Source organism: Amphibalanus amphitrite, unplaced genomic scaffold (genome assembly GCF_019059575.1).
Source record: "Amphibalanus amphitrite isolate SeventyFive unplaced genomic scaffold, NRLGWU_Aamphi_draft 000014F_arrow, whole genome shotgun sequence".
Classification (NCBI taxonomy): Eukaryota; Metazoa; Arthropoda; class Thecostraca; order Balanomorpha; family Balanidae; genus Amphibalanus; species Amphibalanus amphitrite.
This window is the reverse complement of record NW_024881510.1, coordinates 849,809-868,341: the sequence shown is the minus strand read 5'-3', so window position 1 is coordinate 868,341 and position 18,533 is coordinate 849,809. Positions and strand designations below refer to the sequence as shown.

General features: G+C 54.4%; 1 protein-coding gene across 7 annotated transcripts in view; it reads left to right on the top strand.

The window, feature by feature from the left end:
- Positions 1 to 18,442, top strand: part of LOC122384358 (rho-associated protein kinase 1-like) — a 37,701-nt gene extending 19,259 nt beyond the window's left edge. For 3 of the 7 annotated variants that reach the window (XM_043371752.1, XM_043371762.1, XM_043371718.1), the window contains exons 6-27: positions 263 to 380; positions 654 to 738; positions 1,922 to 2,205; positions 2,427 to 2,518; positions 2,857 to 3,016; positions 3,383 to 3,425; positions 4,548 to 4,715; positions 5,052 to 5,335; positions 5,580 to 5,701; positions 6,000 to 6,236; positions 6,597 to 6,748; positions 7,192 to 7,446; positions 7,849 to 8,031; positions 8,382 to 8,550; positions 8,934 to 9,163; positions 9,479 to 9,580; positions 10,005 to 10,122; positions 10,545 to 10,704; positions 12,368 to 12,446; positions 15,082 to 15,289; positions 15,407 to 15,629; positions 17,732 to 18,442. In XM_043371752.1, the coding sequence (XP_043227687.1) occupies positions 263 to 380; positions 654 to 738; positions 1,922 to 2,205; positions 2,427 to 2,518; positions 2,857 to 3,016; positions 3,383 to 3,425; positions 4,548 to 4,715; positions 5,052 to 5,335; positions 5,580 to 5,701; positions 6,000 to 6,236; positions 6,597 to 6,748; positions 7,192 to 7,446; positions 7,849 to 8,031; positions 8,382 to 8,550; positions 8,934 to 9,163; positions 9,479 to 9,580; positions 10,005 to 10,122; positions 10,545 to 10,704; positions 12,368 to 12,446; positions 15,082 to 15,289; positions 15,407 to 15,629; positions 17,732 to 17,834 (3,575 nt within the window). In that variant the 3' untranslated portion in view covers positions 17,835 to 18,442. Of the gene's footprint in view, positions 1 to 262; positions 381 to 653; positions 739 to 1,921; positions 2,206 to 2,426; positions 2,519 to 2,856; positions 3,017 to 3,382; positions 3,426 to 3,942; positions 3,952 to 4,547; positions 4,716 to 5,051; positions 5,336 to 5,579; positions 5,702 to 5,999; positions 6,237 to 6,596; positions 6,749 to 7,191; positions 7,447 to 7,848; positions 8,032 to 8,381; positions 8,551 to 8,933; positions 9,164 to 9,478; positions 9,581 to 10,004; positions 10,123 to 10,544; positions 10,705 to 12,367; positions 12,447 to 15,081; positions 15,290 to 15,406; positions 15,630 to 16,071; positions 16,131 to 17,731 lie in introns of all 7 variants that reach the window. The other 4 variants (XM_043371742.1, XM_043371712.1, XM_043371728.1 and 1 more) reach the window with 3 other exon arrangements.
- Positions 18,443 to 18,533: the final 91 nt, after the last annotated feature.

Genomic DNA, 18,533 nt, shown 5'->3' with positions numbered 1-18,533 from the left:
GGCGACTAAAGCTGACATGCTGACATAACACTATGGTCTCAAGGCTCAAGCACGACGCACTTGGTCCGGTTGTAGTGCGACGTCGGATTAGAGACACCGGTCACGGAGAGCTCCGCCTGTAGCTGTCGTCCATCGATGATCCTATTTGCGCTCACTGTTCACTGAGCGCTGTGCCCATGTGCTGTGCACTGTCTCCGCTGTCCTCTGTTGATCCATCACTGTTCCTACCGTTCACCGCCCGTTCGTCTGTGTGTTCCCGCAGGCGGTGATCTAGTCAACCTGATGTCCAACTACGACGTACCGGAGAAGTGGGCGCGCTTCTACACCGCCGAGGTGGTGCTGGCGCTCGATGCCATCCACTCCATGGGATTCGTACACCGGTGAGGGAGAGACGGCACCGTGCTGTTCCATACCCGTCACTGGTCGCATTAGCCCTCCGTCACTGGACATATCAGTTATCACCTGTACGTCACTGGTTCATCTGACCCGTCACTGACCGTGACTACTGGGTTACGGGTTAGCTCATTGGTGCGTTATTTACTCCCCTCCCCTCGGTATGACTCTGGTAGTTCATCGGCGCCCAACCCTCTCTGGTGGGCCTACTTTATGAGTGACCTTATGACACCCCCCCCCCCTTCTCCGCGGCTTTACAGGGACGTGAAGCCGGACAACATGCTGCTCGACCAGCACGGACACCTGAAGCTGGCCGACTTCGGAACGTGCATGAAGATGGACAAGGTAACAGTATCCTACTCGACGGACACCTAGCTCATTAGCCACCCTTCTTCCTTGTATGTGAATAACCGGTGGTAAAATGGAAAACGATATCCTCTGTACGGTTGTCGTGAGACTAAGACAGACCTACACAATGTTTTTGTTGGCACCGATTCCCAGTTTTAGGCCCCGTTTCGGCTCAAAGGTGGGCTGTTGCGGACAAAGCTATCTGCTGTACATATTACCGCGGCGCAATAAAATGTCTTCTACCGCCGACGACCCCAAAAACTCTGTCTCATCATACAGAGCCGTAATGCGACACCACGCTTTTCCACACGCCCGGCTGACTGAAGCTAGGACACCTCTGCTGACCTTAGACCGATGTCTTACGCCGTAACGGATGCTAATTTCTGTCGCTGAAAGTCGGTTCTACAGTATGCTGTGTGCAGTTTGGTGTGCCGTGCGTATGCTTTTGACCGGGATACAGCCCTGCCACTGCGTTGTGCACTGTACAGTCGTTTGTTGTGATGCGTGGGTTGTTATGCAGTGAAGTATGTCCGTTTCGGTCTGTGTTGGTTGCAGCAGTGTTGTCAGCAGTCGCGCCGGTGTGTTAACCTTTGACCCGGAGTTGCGGCCTGCGTCACACTCTACCTGCCACACAATACGGGGATCGGGACATGGCGCGACTCGCACGTGTATAATACGGCTGTCAGTGAGCGGGATACAGTTCGGCGAAACGGTCCAGCGTGACGTTATTACATCAGTCACGCACCGGCCGCTGTATCTGGGGATTGCAACGGGGGGGGGGGGGGGGGGATTCGGTCGGGGCCGTGGCTGACGGTGTAATGGTTTGTGGAGGATCTTCTGACTTCTCGATTTTGGAGATTTTCTTAGGAACATGAGCACCTGATTACGGCATATGGTTATTGAACATCTGCCCACGTTTTATATACGGTCTGTGCCTATGGGAAGCGGCTACTCGTACATAGCGGCAGACCTCGTTATGAACGGGTCTTTAGGCGTATTAGACCCACCCTGGAAGCAGTGAGTAATGGTCTGGGTGATGGTAAATGGTCTTATGCGTCTGTATCGCGACGAAACTGATGTGCCTGGACAGAATTGTTTCGATAGATCTCTGTCCCGTGTACCTTCCAGCTGTCCTCTCTCCATCACAGCGCTTTAGTAACACTCCCTCGCCGTCCCCCAGGACGGCCTGGTGCGCTCGGACACTGCGGTCGGCACGCCCGACTACATCTCCCCGGAGGTGCTCAAGTCGCAGGGCGGTGACGGCGTGTACGGCCGCGAGTGCGACTGGTGGTCGGTCGGCGTCGTCCTCTACGAAATGCTGGTCGGAGACACGCCATTCTATGCAGAGAGTCTGGTGGGCACCTACGGCAAGATCATGGACCACAAGAACGCACTCCAGTTCCCCGACGACGTGGAGCTCACCAACGACGCCAAAAACCTGATCTGCGGCTTCCTCACGGACAGGTGAGTGGCCGTGAGGAAGGGAAGGACAAGGGTTTTGGGCGGGCTATCAGCTTACCGCCTCCGCAGCATATGGGTGATACCAGTACCACCGCTGGTGGGGCCAACTAGTGCTTCTTTGCCAGCTGCTCCGCTGATCATTGTGTGGGTCTGGTGTGAATTGAGTGCTCTGGTTGAACTCCGTTCCCGCTGACCTGACCCGACCCGACCTGACGTCACCGCAGGAGTCAGCGCCTGGGTCGGGACGGCGTGGCCGAAATCAAGGCGCACCGGTTCTTCCTGGACGATAACTGGACCTACGATACCATCCGGGAGTGTAAGTAGGATGTGATACGATCCGGGACTGTAAGTATTGGACGTACGATGCGATCTGGGATTATAGGTAGTAAGGCTTACAATGCGATCTGGGAGTGTAAATAGTAGGACTTACGATGCGATCCGAGAGTAAGCGCAAGTGTGGAGGGAGAGTAAACTGTCAACTATTTTGTGAGAAACTAGAGAGCTGGCTGGGGGTCTGAAAGGGCCAGGTTCCTGAGGACTGCTCTCGTTCTCAGGGTACTCGCGATGACTGCTTTCTCCCTTCGGCGTTCCCCCCCCCCCCCGTCCGTGGAGGTACTACCCGAGCTGACTCTCCTCCGACTCTCCTTCCACCAGGCCCGCCGCCCAAGGTGCCAGAGCTGGCCGGCGACGACGACACGAGCAACTTTGACGACGTGGAGACGGAGGACACTCAACAGGAGGACTTTCCGACCCCGAAGGCGTTCGCCGGCAACCACCTGCCGTTCGTGGGCTTCACCTACTCGCAGGATTACCAGTAAGGAGACAGGGGGGGGGGGGCGGGGGACGGTGGCTTGTGTCGTGATATGCATTAGACATATTGTCAATTGCCTTTGAGCCGTTGTTCTACATCAAAAAATGAACTGATTGATGGTTGTTCCACTTTAGCGCATTGTCGATGCCGCACTAGTGACTATCCAAGAGTATGATAGACGCGGTGTTTTGATCACTGTCCTATCGTCGTCCGACGGACGGTAGGGTATTAACGATTATTTCATTGTCTAACAGGGAGCACCGATATGCTGATCACCGTCCATTGTAGTCAATGACAGTACACTGATGACCGGCCATGTCTATGACGGACAGGTAGCGTTGTACTGACTCGATGACCGTTCCATTGCAGGCTGCTTGGAGGTGGCGGTGCGCGGACGGCCCAGCAGGACCACGTGAGTAGCCGAGCGGCCGAGAAGACGGGAGCCACCCCCCCCCCCCCCCCACGGCCGGCCGGTACCAGGCTGGATGGCTCGGTACATCCTGTATCATACCAGTGTGCGAGCGTTTCCACTAACTTCTTGATCAACTTCACTCACCTAATTATGTATCTTTTTCTCTCATGGTTGATAATAACATTTCTTCTACATTCTGTAGGTTATTTGCCATTAGAGAAGCCATCTGTGCTCTTTTGATCATCTGCTGTGATCTTTGAGAGCATTCCAATGTTCCACCGCCGCTCGAGCCATGCTCTGCATGGCTGACTGGCCGCTCCTTTTCGCTCGTGTATATGCTGCTTTGGCTAGTCCATCGTCCAACGCTCAGTCAGCTGTTCAGTCTGTGCTATGCACGATTGCTAACGTTTGTCTCCTTTTCTTTCTCTTTTTCTCTCTTTCTTTTTCTTTCTCGTGGAATATGGCGGCATCTCTCCATCGATGATCGTGACGACTTCGCTCACTGATTCGCTCTCAGGTGGACGGTGTAAGTAAATGATAACTGCCCCCCCCCCCCTTGCTTACGCTGACATACGCGAGATAAAACGAAATCAACGCCTTGTGTGGGGTAGCGCAAAACTTGCACAATATACTCGCACACACACACACACACACACACACACACACACGTGCTCTGTTCTGGGATAACACGGACACGCACTTTGTGATTCAGGGTAACGTTCTCATCTGGGTCAGCGCAGGTTTCTTCTTCCGTCCGAATCGGGTTGGGAGTTGGGACTATCACTAAATTAGTCACCTAAGAACGGCTGACCATATCTCAGACTGCTTGCATTTGGCTTCATGATGGTTGTTGGCGTTACAGGCTCGTGTTTTGTTTCGTCCGGATACGAGTCTGTCGCTGTCAGCCGGCTGGTTTGCTGTCTGGCAATGTTATTAGCTGCTTATCCGCCCCATGCTACTTCAGTCGTTTGAATTTTACTGGCACCCTCCATATACACATCGCCGCTTGCTTCAGTGTTGTCAACGCCTTCCACTCCTTTTTCGTGTTTTGTCCATCAGTTAGGAACTGTCCCTTCCCGTCCCTGTCCCCCGATCACTGACGCGTGTTTCGGCCGGCGGCAGGGCCACGGTTCTGTGGAGCGCGAGCGTCAGGCGCGCGCCGAGGCCGAGCACAAGTACCGCGTGACTCTGACTCAGCTGGAGGCTCTGACCGACCACGAGTCACGACTCAGAGAGGAGAAGGCGGATGTGGAGCGGCGACTCGCCTCCACCATGCACGACCTCAAAGAGGTGGGTAGGGCGCCGGGTGGACGGGTCATGAACGGTTATCTGTTAGACGGACGGGAAATGTGGTGATGTTGGTAACACTGGGAAGGGGTGCCGGACCGAGCCATGTGGGACGGTGTCGAGCCGTGTCTTGTGTTAGTGCTGGCGTGGGTAGATTGACGTCAGGTTATTGAAGTTGATAAGCCAATGCTGATTTGTTTTTTGACTGACGCCGGCCTATGAACCGTATGTTGGTCCTTCAGCTGTAGGCTGGTGTAGCTGTGGGCTCAAAGATGCTCTCAAACTGTAAGTCTTTGGAGAGTCACTGCCCCCGGTCCGTCCCATCCCCCCGTTCTTCAGGCGGGCCGGAAGGCCGACCTGGAGCTGGACACCCGCCGGAAGCTGGAGCAGAAGGTGGCAGAGCTGCAGCGTCTGGTCGAGGAGGAGCAGAGCCGGCGGACCCGGGACGCCATGTCCTCCAACATCAACTCGGAGCGCAGCCAGGCCCTCGAGAAGCAGCTCAACGAGCTCAACGACAAGCTGAAGGCGGAGACGGACGCCGGCCTGCGGCTCAAGAAGCAGCTGACCGAGAAGGGCGCGCTGCTGGCCGCTCAGGAGCAGACTGTCCGCGAGCTCACCGAGAGGTCAGTGGTGGTGGGGAGCTTACAGAGAGGTCAGTACGGGTGGAGAGCTCACGGGGAGGTCAGTGGGAGGTCATCATAGGCAGAGGGCTGACAGATTGGTCACGGGAGGGTCACGAACTTCACTGGTACACCAGTGAGGTGTCTGCAAGCTATTAGCGCGCATACTGTGTGCTGGATGTCGGTTCAATGGACCCTGGCTCGGATTATTTCCTTCCTAACAGTTTTTTTTTTACCCTGCACACAGGTTATCCAGTGTGCAGAATGTGCGTAACGGCCTGGAGACGGAGCTGCTGGCCACACAGGAGCGGCTCGCGCAGGAGAAGGCCAAGAGCGCTCAGGCTAACGAGCTCAGCCAGGACCTCGAGCGTGAGTACCAGGGGACGCCGGGATCCCGCGGGCTGTCAAATATGCTGAGCTACGGCAACTGCACGAGTCAAACCGTTTTCATGCATATCGCGTCCCTTTGATATATTCTGTTGTAAACCCAGTGTCTTTTTATCTGCACGGCTGTGCGTCAGTATACCTCAGTACCGGGCAGTTACTGTCATCAAAAATTGCATTCACTATAATGGCGTAAGTAATTCCACGGCGAGAGAAATGTGTTCGAATATTTGCTGATTTACCCCTGTGCTGCTCGTCTGACCGCTGCCGTGGCGCGTTGCAGGCCGGCGGGCGGCGGCGCAGGCCGAGGCCGACCGTCTGGCGGAGCGCGAGGCGGCGCTGCAGGCGGACGCGCGCCTCCAGGCCGACCGGCACGTGGAGCTGGAAAAACAGACGGCCTCACTGCAGCTGGAGCTGCGGGCGCTCAGTGCCAAGTACGAGCAGGAGTCGCGGTCACTGCGCGAGCTGCGCCAGCGGCGCACCGCCAACCAGCAGGAGGCCAACGTCGAGCTGGTCAAGTGTGAGTGACGCGGCGTGGCGGGACAGGGGAGCGGGGGACTGTGATATGAATGCGGTGGATCCGCGGGTCCGCATCAGTATGTTGTTCGAGCATATGTTTCACGCTCTGGTAAAATGATTGTAACTATTATTATTATTATTATAATTAGCATTAACATCTCTTGCGTATTTTAGTGTTAGTGAGTTAAATGCTCTTTGAACTTCTTTACCCGTCTACTGTGAAGATATTATTACAGCCTTGGTAGGAGTTGTCTCGCGCCTGGCTGTGGTCTGATCGGGTCGATGTCTGCCTCTGTTGCGCTGTCCTCTCCCGTCCCTCTGTTCCTGTCTCGCTAACTCCTCCCCTCTCCGCCGTCTATAGCCCAACTGAACGAGGAGCGGGTGGCCAGGCAGCGCGCCGAGGGCACCCTCCAGGAGCGAGAGCGGCAGATGTCCATGTTGAACGTGGACTACAAGAACATCCAGCACCGGCTGCAGAAGCTGGAGGGCGAGTACCGCCAGGAGGTGGAAAAGGTACGGACCGGGGAAAGGGGCTGCGAGCATTACCCCAACGCAGAACGAATTAGGGTACTGCAGTGTTGTTTTGAGCTGAGACAGCTGTTATGTGAGGTGACCCTGGGAACTGGTGGATAAGTGCTGGATAAGTACTGCCGGTGAATTTTTTTGCCCGGCTGTGGTCGACGCCTTGCAGACGCTGGCTAGTCTTGTTATTAGAGTGTTGTACCAGCCTGCGCTAGCGTTGTTAGCAGAATATTGGGATAACGCTGGCCCTGCTAGCATAATACTGCGATAGCGATGGTCTTAATTAGTACACGAGTGTTGTGCCGGCACTGACCCCCCCCCCTCTCTCTCTCTCTCTCTCTCTCTCTCTCTCTCTCTCTCTCTCTCTCTCTCTCTCTCTCTCTCTCTCTCTCTCTCTCTCTCTCTCTCTCTCTCTCTCTCTCTTTTTCGTGCAGGTGAAGGCGCTGAACGTGCAGGTGGAGCAGGAGGCGCAGAAGCGCTCTTTCCTGCAGAACGACTTCACGATGCAGTCGTCCCAGATGTCGCTGCTGCAGTCGCGGGTGACGCAACTGCAGCGTGAGCTGACCGAGGCTCGGCAGGCGCGGGCCGAGCTGCTGGAGCAGCTGCAGCGGCTGCGCGCCACCCGGCAGGTGGACGAGCTGCAGACCAAGGAGCTGGCCGACCAGCTGGAGGCCGAACAGTACTTCACGGTCAGTGACTAACTCCGGCACCGGGGACAAACTGTGACTCGCACCCGGCCGGGGGTTAGGGTAAGGTCAGTGGTCGCACCCAGCCCGAGCGTAAACTGTGGCTCACACCCATCCTGGGGTTAGGGTAAGGCCAGTGGTCGCACCCTAGCCCCTGGGGATAAGGTCAGACACTGCCCACATCGGCCCCGGGGTAAGGTCGCTGTGGCTGTCCGTGGCCACGCTATTTAGCGATGGAATCTGAGCTAATTTGCCTCTCACTTACAGAACTGCCTTTCTTTCTCCGTGATCCTTGTCCAATTTTCACAGTAGTTCGTTAGGTTTGATAATAGTTTTGTTGACAGTACCTGAGGCCTTGTGCTCGCTTTACACTGATCGCGTTTCCCCCTCCCCCGGCCCGCTTAGGCGCTGTACAAGACGCAGTCCCAGGAGCTGCGGGACGAGCTGGACGAAAAGACCCGGCTCTGCGGCGAGCTGGACGAGGAGCGCACCAGCCTGGCGCACCAGCTACAGATCGCCCTCTCCCGCGCCGACTCCGAGGCGCTGGCCCGCTCCGTCGACCAGGAGACCATCGCCGAACTCGAGAAGGTCGGTGGCGCGCCTCAGGCTGTGGCGAGAAGGCTTCAGCTTGACCATATTAGGGCTGGAGATAATTCGATAGTGACCGGGCCGGGGCTAGTTTGATCATGACAGGATTGTGGTTGCTCTTATTATTGTGACGAGTCTGGCCTAAACGTGATGAGACTGCCGTGATTGTGACTGACCTGAGGATGGTCAACTCATAATGGGTTGGCTTGACCAAGTCATGAATGGATGGTCAATGATTGGCCCTTTGGTTGGACTTATTATCACTGAGCTGTTGGTTGAATTCGGAACATGCCGGGACACCGTTATTTTCTTCACCGACGGGCCTGACCCTGTATTATGTCTGCGCGCAGGAGAAGACGGTGCAGAGTCTGGAGGTGCGGGAGCTGCGGAACGAAATGAACAACAAGGAGCGCTCCGTGACCCTGGCCAAAGACAAGGAGAATGAGTACATCCGATCGCTGGACCAGCTGCGCACTCACAACGACGAGCTGCAGCGGCGCGTCGAGAAACTCGAGCTCGGTGAGCGGACGACGTCGTGATGGGAGGGGACGGGACGGGTCGAGATGGGACAAGACAGGTTGAGACAGGACGGGGTTGAGATTATATCGAATAGGAGAGAGGCCGCACAGGACAGCGGGGTTCGACATCAAATGGAATAAGATTTGACTAAACGGGGCAGTTCCTGCATGACGAGATAGGTTGATGAGCAGAGTAGAGCTGGAATCGACGGGGTGGAACGGACGGTAATACTGACGTACATGTAGACTGCATACGCGAATGTGTGTGTGTGTTTCCGTACGAATGCCGCTTCTGCCGGCTGTTTCTGCCGCAGAGCACCGTTCGCCGCCTGTTTGTGTTTGTGTGTCTGTGTATGACGTCTTTCCCCTCTGTTTGTGCCGCAGAGCGTCGCTCTCCGCCGCCGGACGTAGCCTCCGAGGAGCTGGAGCGGCTCCGAAAACAGGTCAAACAGGAGCAGCTGCTCAAAATGCAGGCCGTCAACAAACTCGCCGAGATCATGAACCGCAAGGACATCAACTTCGGCGGCCGCGGCAGCAAGTCGGCGCCCAAGAGCTCTGCCGAGCTGCGGAAGAAGGAGAAGGAGTGCCGCCGGCTGCAGCAGGAGCTGACTCAGGTACGGAGCCGCATGCTCTGTCGGCCGGCCCATGTCCGGCGTGGTAGACCTAGATTGTAGGGTTACTAGAATAATTAGTAGCAGGGAAGGGTATGGACAAGTTGATATTTGACCAGTGCGACGATGGCAGGATGACTTGACCCGCGGATGTCATTGACATTTGACCCCTCACATTCGGTGGCATTAGGACCTCGATGTATTTCCAGAGACGTGACAGCCGATGTCTTGTAAAGCTTGTCAGTCTCTCTATCATATCACCCGTGTCTCTTGTCGGCCAATGTAGTGTCTGACCTCTGTCTCTCTGCGTTCCGACAGGAGCGTGAGAACTTTAACCAGACGGTGGCGCGCTTCAAGGAGGACCAACAGGAGACGCAGGCCATGATGGCAGAGGAGCTGCAGAACATGAACAAGCTGCAGGTGAGACTGCCGCCGGGCGAGCGGGGCCGACGAACGCGCACTGACAGACCGTACGGTGTGCTGGCATCGCACCGGGCACTGAGTGACCGCCGAACCTTACAGCGCTGAAAATCCCGAGAGCTTCACAGGACAGCGCTCGCCATTCTCCATTTTTTTTTCTTAACAAATAGACGCTTGTAGCTTTCCTCACTCTTATTCATTCTTGTTCTTATTTGGGATATTGCTTTCTCGATTTATTCGTCTCTCCAGCATTTTCCCCAAGTGTCCGAATTTTACAAGTGTCGCATTCTTTAAAAGTGCCTATTCCAGCGGCCTGGTAGACTCAGCACACTTTCGATTCGTTAACTAAAGTGGAGAGTCTCTGACCGGTACCCCTGTCTTTGACCCGCACCTGCGCCTCTGACCCGTACCCGCTCCCCGTCAGATGGAGCTGGACAGCAAGGACAGCGAGATCGAACAGCTGCGTCAGAAGCTGGCCATGGTCAACTCGGAGACGGCCAGTCTCAACAGCGGTGCCGACCTCGAGAACGCCGACGGAGACGGTAAGAGGGAGGGGTAGGGGGTTCTCACTGGGAGGGGGGAGACGGCCAGTCTCAACAGCGGCGCCGACCTCGAGAACGCCGACGGAGACGGTACGAGGGAAGGGGTAGGGGGTGCTCACTGGGAGGGGGGAGACGGCCAGTCTGAACAGCGGTGCCGACCTCGAGAACGCCGACGGAGACGGTAAGAGGGAAGGGGTAGGGGGAGGGGTGCTTACTGGGAGGGGGGAGACGGCCAGTCTCAACAGCGGCGCCGACCTCGAGAACGCCGACGGAGACGGTACGGGGGACGGGGGGGGGGGGGGGCGCTCACCGGGGAGAGGGGCTCAGGGTGTGAGGGAGACCGGAGAGACTGTGTGGGAATAGTCAAAAGGTTGACTCAGCGTTAGGAGGGCTGACTCAGTCTGACCTGACTTGCCCCACAGATTCGCGGCTGGAGGGCTGGCTCTCTGTACCCAACAAGCAGAACATCCGGCGGCATGGCTGGCGCAAACAGTACGTGGTGGTGTCGTCCAAGAAGATCATCTTTTACGGCAGCGAGTCGGAGCGGGAGCGGACCGACCCGGTGATGGTGCTCGACCTCAGGTCAGTAATCGTTCCTGGTTTCCGGCCACTGGTCACAGGTCACGGGTGGGGCCCCGTGGGGCAGCTGCAGCTGAAGGTTGTTGATGTTGACAGCCTGTATTGCAGGTGCAACGTCGTTTAGTGCCTATCCGGGTACTGGGTGACCTCAGCTATCATGAATTAGGATACGGTCAGCATTATTACGAGGGGCGTTCAAAAAGTTCTCGGCCCGACCATGAAGGAGCAGAGATACGACGTCGACTCATTAGACCAAAAATGTTCATTTAGTCAAATAACCAGCGTTAAGACAAAAATATTTCGCGCAGCGCTTCGCGAGAGGCCCCTGGGTCTCCATAGCCAAGTGGGTTTTGGACGCATCTGGCACGTCCAAGACGGCTGCTTTTGTCTCCTTGCTGTCAGCGAAGTTGCCACTGCTAAGCAATTTCTTTATGTTGGGGAAGAGGTGGCAACCTTAGGGTGCAAGGTACGAAGAAAAAAGTGGCTGCGACAACAACTCGAAGCCACAGCTCACTGCTTTGCTGATCGTCACCCTGCTCATGTGTGCTGGTGCGTGGTCCTGGATCAGGCGCACACTTTTAGTCAGCTTCCCTAGTCTCTCCTTGATATCTGCTGCTCGCTACTGTTATCGAAGGGAGGTGTGCATTCATCATTAATTGTGCGCCCCTGTTTTAGAAAGTTAACGAGCAGAGCCCCGCCATCATCCAAAAATGCAACCACTGTCACCTTGCCGTCTGACTTTAACACGTCGCACACATTTGGTGGCCTTTACTCAGTGTGCTTCCACTTTTGCAACTCGGTCACGCCCTGAGGGTCAATGTGTGACACCCACAATCCCTCCACGGTAACAAGTATTTCAATGAACTCTTTTGGATCTTCGATATAGGGGCCAAAATTTTCGCGTTACGCCTCCTTTCGAGTTTGCCTTTCCTCTGCAGTCAGCAAACGGGGGATGCATCTTGCAGAGATCTTTAACATATTAATTAATACGCTGTCGAAGAATGGCTTTGAGGGACCTGATACACAACTCCGCTTCTGCTGCGTTGTTTCAGACCAGAACATTTGTCACTTTTCACAAAGAAGTGCTTATTTTTCATATTTTCTTAAGTCAATGCTGTTGATGGCTGGCCACTGCGGGGGTGACCATTAATGATCTGTTGACCAAAATTGAACAAAGATGCCCACTTTTTGACGCTACTGTAAGAAAGACAAACCTCAACATGTGTTGGCACTAGCTTTTCGTGAATAACGTTTGGTGCATTTTTCTGCAATACATGAACCAAATCACTGTTCTATTCTGGGCGTCACCCATTCTGACCGGGAATAGCAAACTATGTTACGATTAATTAGCAGCCTGAGCCAATCACAGGGCAGATTGGTTAATGGCTACGTAAGTGGACATCCCAATAACACATCATTGAACACACCGCGTTGCAGGCCGAAATTCCAACTCCTTCATGGTTGGGCCGAGAACTTTTTGAACGCCCCTCGTACACGCCTGTAAGTTTTACCGGCTCAGTTTGTGTTGGGGATACTGTTGAGCTCGTGTTTTATTCGTGAACTGAGACTTGCTATACATATTTCACGCTCTGACCACGCATGTTCTTTGATTACGTATGACCGCTGTGTTTCATGGGTGTTCTGATTACGTATATCACTGTTTCAGTAAACTGTTCCACGTACGGCCGGTGACTCAGGGCGATGTGATGCGCGCAGACCCGCGAGACATCCCGCGAGTCTTCCAGGTGAGCTCGGCACGGGACTGACATCTGTCAGAGATGCCCCATAGGGTCCTTGTGTTAGCTGCTGGTGGAACGCTACTGTTTACGCCAGACGCCTTGAGACCCTAATTTTTCGCGATTATTTTTAAATGCGTGGAAGAATTTCAACCAAGCTCAGGACATGGCCGTTTCAAGACCTGCCGAAACTTTTACAATTTAGATATTTTATCGCCATTTTAATATTTCAGGCACTTGTCATTGACTCGTAATGTTAAATTTCGAGCAAGATTTTCACCGGTGTGTAGAGGCTATCACCAGTCAGTCTGTGATACGTTATGACGTCACAGCTAAGCCCCGCCTCTGTGGTCTTGGCCTGCGGCGGTTTCGGGCCGGCGCGCGGTCACTCTCGCTGTGGCGGGGAGCGGGGACGGTCGAGCGGTGCCGGAAGCCGGCGGAGTTGTGCGTAACGTCTTGTCTGGCAGTGCCCAAAGAGCGACATGATGACTGAGGAGCCATAAATGCTCAATGCGCATTGCTTGTACAATGCTGATATGTTCGCTGATATTTGTTTTCTTTTTTATAAGCTGCAAATGACGGGCAGATAGCATATACCTAACTTACATAAGGTTAGGAAATATTCACCTATATTTAAAGCCCATGGCGTTGCAGATAATGCGATAATGGGATGTCGGATGTCACCAAGTAGCTGTCGATTTGTACATCGCTATGCAACCATCGAACAATTAAATATTAAGTTAATTGCCTTTGCTTCACATCATAAGGCTCGCTCGTATTTCAAACAGTATTTACCCTACATCGAAAATGGTATTTGTTAGGAATCGTTACCGTTTGTTCGAAGCGTGTGAGTAGTAGGTTGAGGAGTGATGGTCCTCTTGGTCCTATATACAAGAGTCAACAAGAGCCTATTTACTTGACCGTCTGCTGCAATTGATTCATAGCACGTGAAGCGTCAGCGAAATTCTTAGTCCTTTACAGATGGCAGGGGTGTCGTTTGTACAGAGGTCGCTGATGGGCACGGGTCAATGCCGCAGTCGTGGGCGGAGCCTAATGTCATGACGTAGAAAGCCTCTATCCAGGATGGAAAAACAGTTAACATTACGAGTCAATGACAAGTGCCACAAATATTTGAGTGACGACAAAATGTATTTGAAGAAAAAGTTTCGGCAGGCCTTGAAACAGCTACTTCCTAAATATGGTTGAAATTATTCCACGCATTTAAAAATAATCGCGAAAAATTAGGGTCTCAAGGGGTCTGGCGTTAATAGTAGGTGATGCCAATGCTGCTTAGTGTAATAACTCCCACATTGTGGTCACCTTGTGGCGTGAATTTTTGTCTCACAAGGATGTGTTATTCGTCGTAGTACGAAGTCTCTCTCAGTGCATGTGCTATATGACCGTCACTCCACATTCCACAGTGAACCTTGAAGCATCGATTGTGAGGCTCTACTTCACTAATATGTGACCATGTGCCAGACCTTGCTAGTATTACATACTGTTATGTCGACTTGTTGTGTTCCGGTGCTCCGTGCTACCCTCGGCGTGGGTTGGTCCAGCCGGTGGACCCTGTTTGCGTCTGTTGGACTCTATGGGTCTGCTGTGGGTCTGATGGACCCGCTGTGGGACTGTGGGTCTGTTGTCCTCGCCGTGGGTCTGTTGTGGGTCCGCTGCTGGTCTGGCGGCCGGTGCAGTCACTGTTACACTCTCACTGACCGGATACCGTGTACGCCCGCTCTGGTTCCCCCGGCTCAGGTCCTGCCCTCCGACGCGGCCGGCATGTGTCCCACCGAGGTATTTGGTGTCCGCGCATGATCGCTTCAGTTCTGCTGGAGCGTTGTCTCTTTTCTTTTGTTATTCTGTAATGTATCACTACCAGCATACACTTCTAAAACAAGCTTTATTTTTCCTTTTCCATTTAAAGTTGAAACGTGTCAAGCGTCTTGACTGGATACTCGACACGGGACGGTTCGAGCTAAATGGCTGCTAATAAATGGCGTCGGCTGATGCCGACTGCCGCTGCCATTTTCTGTTGCGGCCGATGCGTATTGATGTACGTGACACTACCGTCCCTGACTGTAGCATGTTCACGAGACTGGACGTGCCTGTGTCTGCGGCTACTGTCTGTGTCTGTGCCTACCGCCGTGCCGGTGTCTGCGCGCCTGCTGTCCGCATCTGTTTGCCTGTTGTCCGGAACTGTGCCCACTGTCTATCTGTGCGTCTATTGCAGCTTCCACTGGTGTCTGTGTGCCTTTTGTCGTTGCTGCGCCTGCGATTGATGTGTGCCGATCGCCGACCGCGTAAGAATGCCACTGCGCCCGCCTTACGAGAAATGGAGTTCAGCCCACATTTCCCCCACCGAAAGCATAGTATGAACAATGAGGCGTGATGAGGTCCATGATTCAGCCGACCCAGACAGATCTGCCCTTCCCATCACTGTCTTCTGTCGTTCCAGCTTGTCCAAAAACGTGTCTTGCACCACCGTCACCATCTCCTTCGCTGTGTAACATGGCCCGCTCGCAGAAGTTCTGCTCCCCTTCTTTTGTCGGCAGCTTCCACCCCTCTTCCGTCTGACCGTCTGACCGCTTCCCTTCTTACCCCTCCCCCCGTCTGACCTCACCCCCTTTGTCCCGGCCGTCGACAGCTGCTGTACGCCGGCGAGGGCTCGCGCCACCGGCGGGACGACGGCACGGCGGTCACCGAGGCGCCCGCCGTGGCCGAAAAACCCGGCCAGATGGTCCACAAGGGGCACAACTTTGTGCAGATCAGCTTCCACATGCCAGCGGCGTGCGACGCCTGCTCACGGCCGCTGTGGCACATGTTCAAACCGCCGCCGGCGCTGGAGTGTGAACGTGAGTGGCCTTAGTGGGAATGTGGGAGAGGAGGTGGTGTGGTTACAGGGTGAAGCTGTCATGACTGACCCGCCGTCTGCCTGGAGTTTACACACTGACCGTCTTCCTCCTCTACAGGCTGTCACATGCGGATGCACAGGGAGCACCTGGACAAAAACGAGACATCCACCGTGGCGCCGTGTAAGCTCAACTTCGACTCCCGTACGGCCAAGGAGCTGCTGCTGCTGGCGCCGTCGCTGGAGGAGCAGAAGCACTGGGTGATGCTGCTGGGCAAGAGGATACAGAAGTGTGGCTACAAGGCTAACCAGGCGGCCAGCGACGGCAGCAAGGTGTCTCCCAGGTGAGAGGCGGCGGGAGGAGGGATGGAATTGGGGGAGAGGTGAGGTGAATGACGGGACAGAGCGGCCGCTAGAGTGGGGGACTACCGCGACGGACAGAACGCTGCGAGAGGGGGAGCGGTTACCGCGGCAGGCGGGATCTCGCGGCCAAACGAATGGCAGGGGTACATCACGCCTGGAACACAGAGTGCTTGGGTTACATGACCACACACATGAACTCATGTACCCATGTCACTGATCGTGGTGCAAGTGTGAGGTGAAGAGTCGTTAGGAATTGAATAAACTATCAGCCTGATCAGGGGCGCTGGGCTACTGAAGTTTGGCTACTGCTCTCTCCGACACAAACACACGTGTTATGTCCCTATTGCACTTGTGGGTGATTGGGGAATGAGGCCAGTGCTGTCTGGGTGTAGGCGGTGATTGTTCTATTTTGCTGCATTTTAGACACCCGGCCAACTAGTTACATGACCGCCGGTCTGGTTTCACGGCAGCTTTGGATATAGGTGAGCTGGTGCCGCCGCGGGTGCCGCTGAGGGTCTCTGGTGCACGCTCAGTCTGCCGTGCTGCACCAGTCTCTGCTGTCTTTGTTTTCTGTCTGCACTGATTTTCGGGCGCGGTGCGCGGTATGATAGCTTTCTCTGGGTTTTCTTGGCCAGCCCGAAGGTCAGTGGTTATACGCCTACGTTTCTTTCTTTGGTCCAAGTTTTTATGCTTCCTCTTTATGGTTCTTTTTCGCATATCTCAGTCAGCTCTGGTGCTCTGTTTTTCCGCAGCTTGGACTCTACCTCTGTCTTCCGGTCGCCAAATCTTCACCTCTGGTATCTCACTGCTCCAGCTGTCGTGGGCTATCCTCCAGCTCTATCTCTGTGCTATTTCTGCCTCTGTCTCTGGCGGTCCCACCAGTGGCGGCTCTTCCTTAGCTGGTGGTCGGTTGGGTAGCTTTAACTTCGCTTCAGCACAATTTTCCTCACGGTGCACTCTGTCGTTTTTCTCTCCCCAGCGCCACCTCCACTCGGCCGACCGGTACGGTCTTACAGGGAGACTTCTTTCTCTGACGTGGACGTCAGGAAGCTCTACTGTTACGTCGCTCATAACCCCGAATTAATTTCAGCATTGTCTTTTACTCACACCAGGCTGGACATTTGAACAATGGACTTGTTTTAGTTTTATAATTGCCATTGGTGTTTGTAACATTGGGTGTGGTTATTTGACGATGGGTTAGCCACCACATCATGTGAATTGAAGCTAACAGTTTTGGTTGTATCCTGTTGCTTATGATGGGTTACCATGAGCCTGGCTTGTCATGTTTTTTTTTTTTTTTGCAGTTTGTGCAGTTACCATGTTTGTGCCATTGACCTATAATAAGCATAGGTCAATTACATACTTATTACTTATTATTATTTTTTTTTATAAATTTAGTCCGAACCTTTTGATGGGAAGGATTCACAAGGACAGAGCCACCGCTAAGCGAAGCTTGTTGCGATGACCCTGCCCTCTACCCTCCGATCGCGTAATTCCGATTCTATGGCAGAATTTAGAGTCCAAAGTTTAACGTGCGCACAAAGCCGCGCACGGCCGGTCCCCTCGCTGACTTCGCCTGGCTACGGCCTGCCACCAACCGCAACCATACCTGTCAGGAGGCCCATAAATGTCGTCATAAAATTATAGGTTAAAATTATAGGTCAATGGTTTGTGCGAACTGGGCTATGACGCTTTTTTGGAATTAGCTTAGGGGTCTTTTTTATCGATATCTTCGCTCGAATAATCTGAAATCGATTTAACAGCTTCCATAAAATATGTGGGAGATAAATCTCTTAGTGATCGCATGTAAATGTGGTTGTGCGCATCAGCTATGCGTGCGCCGTGCAGCACTGCTGACACTCTCTCTCTCTCTCTCTCTCTCTCTCTCTCTCTCTCTCTCTCTCTCTCTCTCTCTCTCTCTCTCTCTCTCTCTCTCTCTCTCTCTCTCTCTCTCTCTCTCTCTCTCTCTCTCTCTCTCTCTCTCTCTCTCTCCCTCTCTCCGCTCTTTCTATTTATCTCCTGCTTACCTTTACCCTTTCTCTTTATCTCCTATTTACTCTCTACTCTACCCTCGGCTCTGCAGGGAGTCGACGCGGTCGGCATATAAGCCGTTCAGTGTACCGCCCCAGAGCGGTAACAAGTCGGCCACATTGCCACCTGGTAGCAGTCTGCAGAAGCACAAGTGATAGCCGAGGCCGCCAGGCGGCAGCGGCCGGTGACCAGCCCACCGCGCTGGGATCAGTGTGTGACGGCGGTCGGCTGGCGGGCCGGGAACTGCTGAGGCCTGGCCTCCAGTGGTGGACGCGTGTGCCATGCATTTTCCTATCGTGAACGAACCCTTGTGATAGCAGGAACAAGGCGTCGGTGCCGGGCCGCCGCCGCCCGGCCCCGGTCCCGCCGAACCGGTGCCTTTGAGACGGAACGAGAGAGGGCGCAGCCGGCGGGGACGAGAGCCGCCGCTGCGGAGCGCGCGAGCTCCCAGACCGTGTTGTGCATACATTCGTGTATATATAATTCGCTTATCATCAGTGTAGGCGGTTGAATGATTTTATATTTTCGCAGATTGCGGAAAGGTGTGTGTCTGTGTGTGGTGGCGCGCGGAGTGGGTGCGGTGCGGTGATTTTGTATCTGGGAGTGTACGGGGCGGGCCGCGGAGCGCCGGCCGGCGGACCGGACTGCCGGACCGACCGGCCGGCCGGATCCCGGCGCCGGCAGAGTGGCCAGCTCAACTTTATCTACTGTCTGCTTTATACACGTGACATCGTTAACAAATAAACACCTCATGCCAACTGCGGCAGCGTCTATACCGTGGAAAGTAACAGTCGTAACCGATCGCTACTCGCGGGCAACAGCGTTGTCCGAAGCCAATTCTGATCCACCAGTGT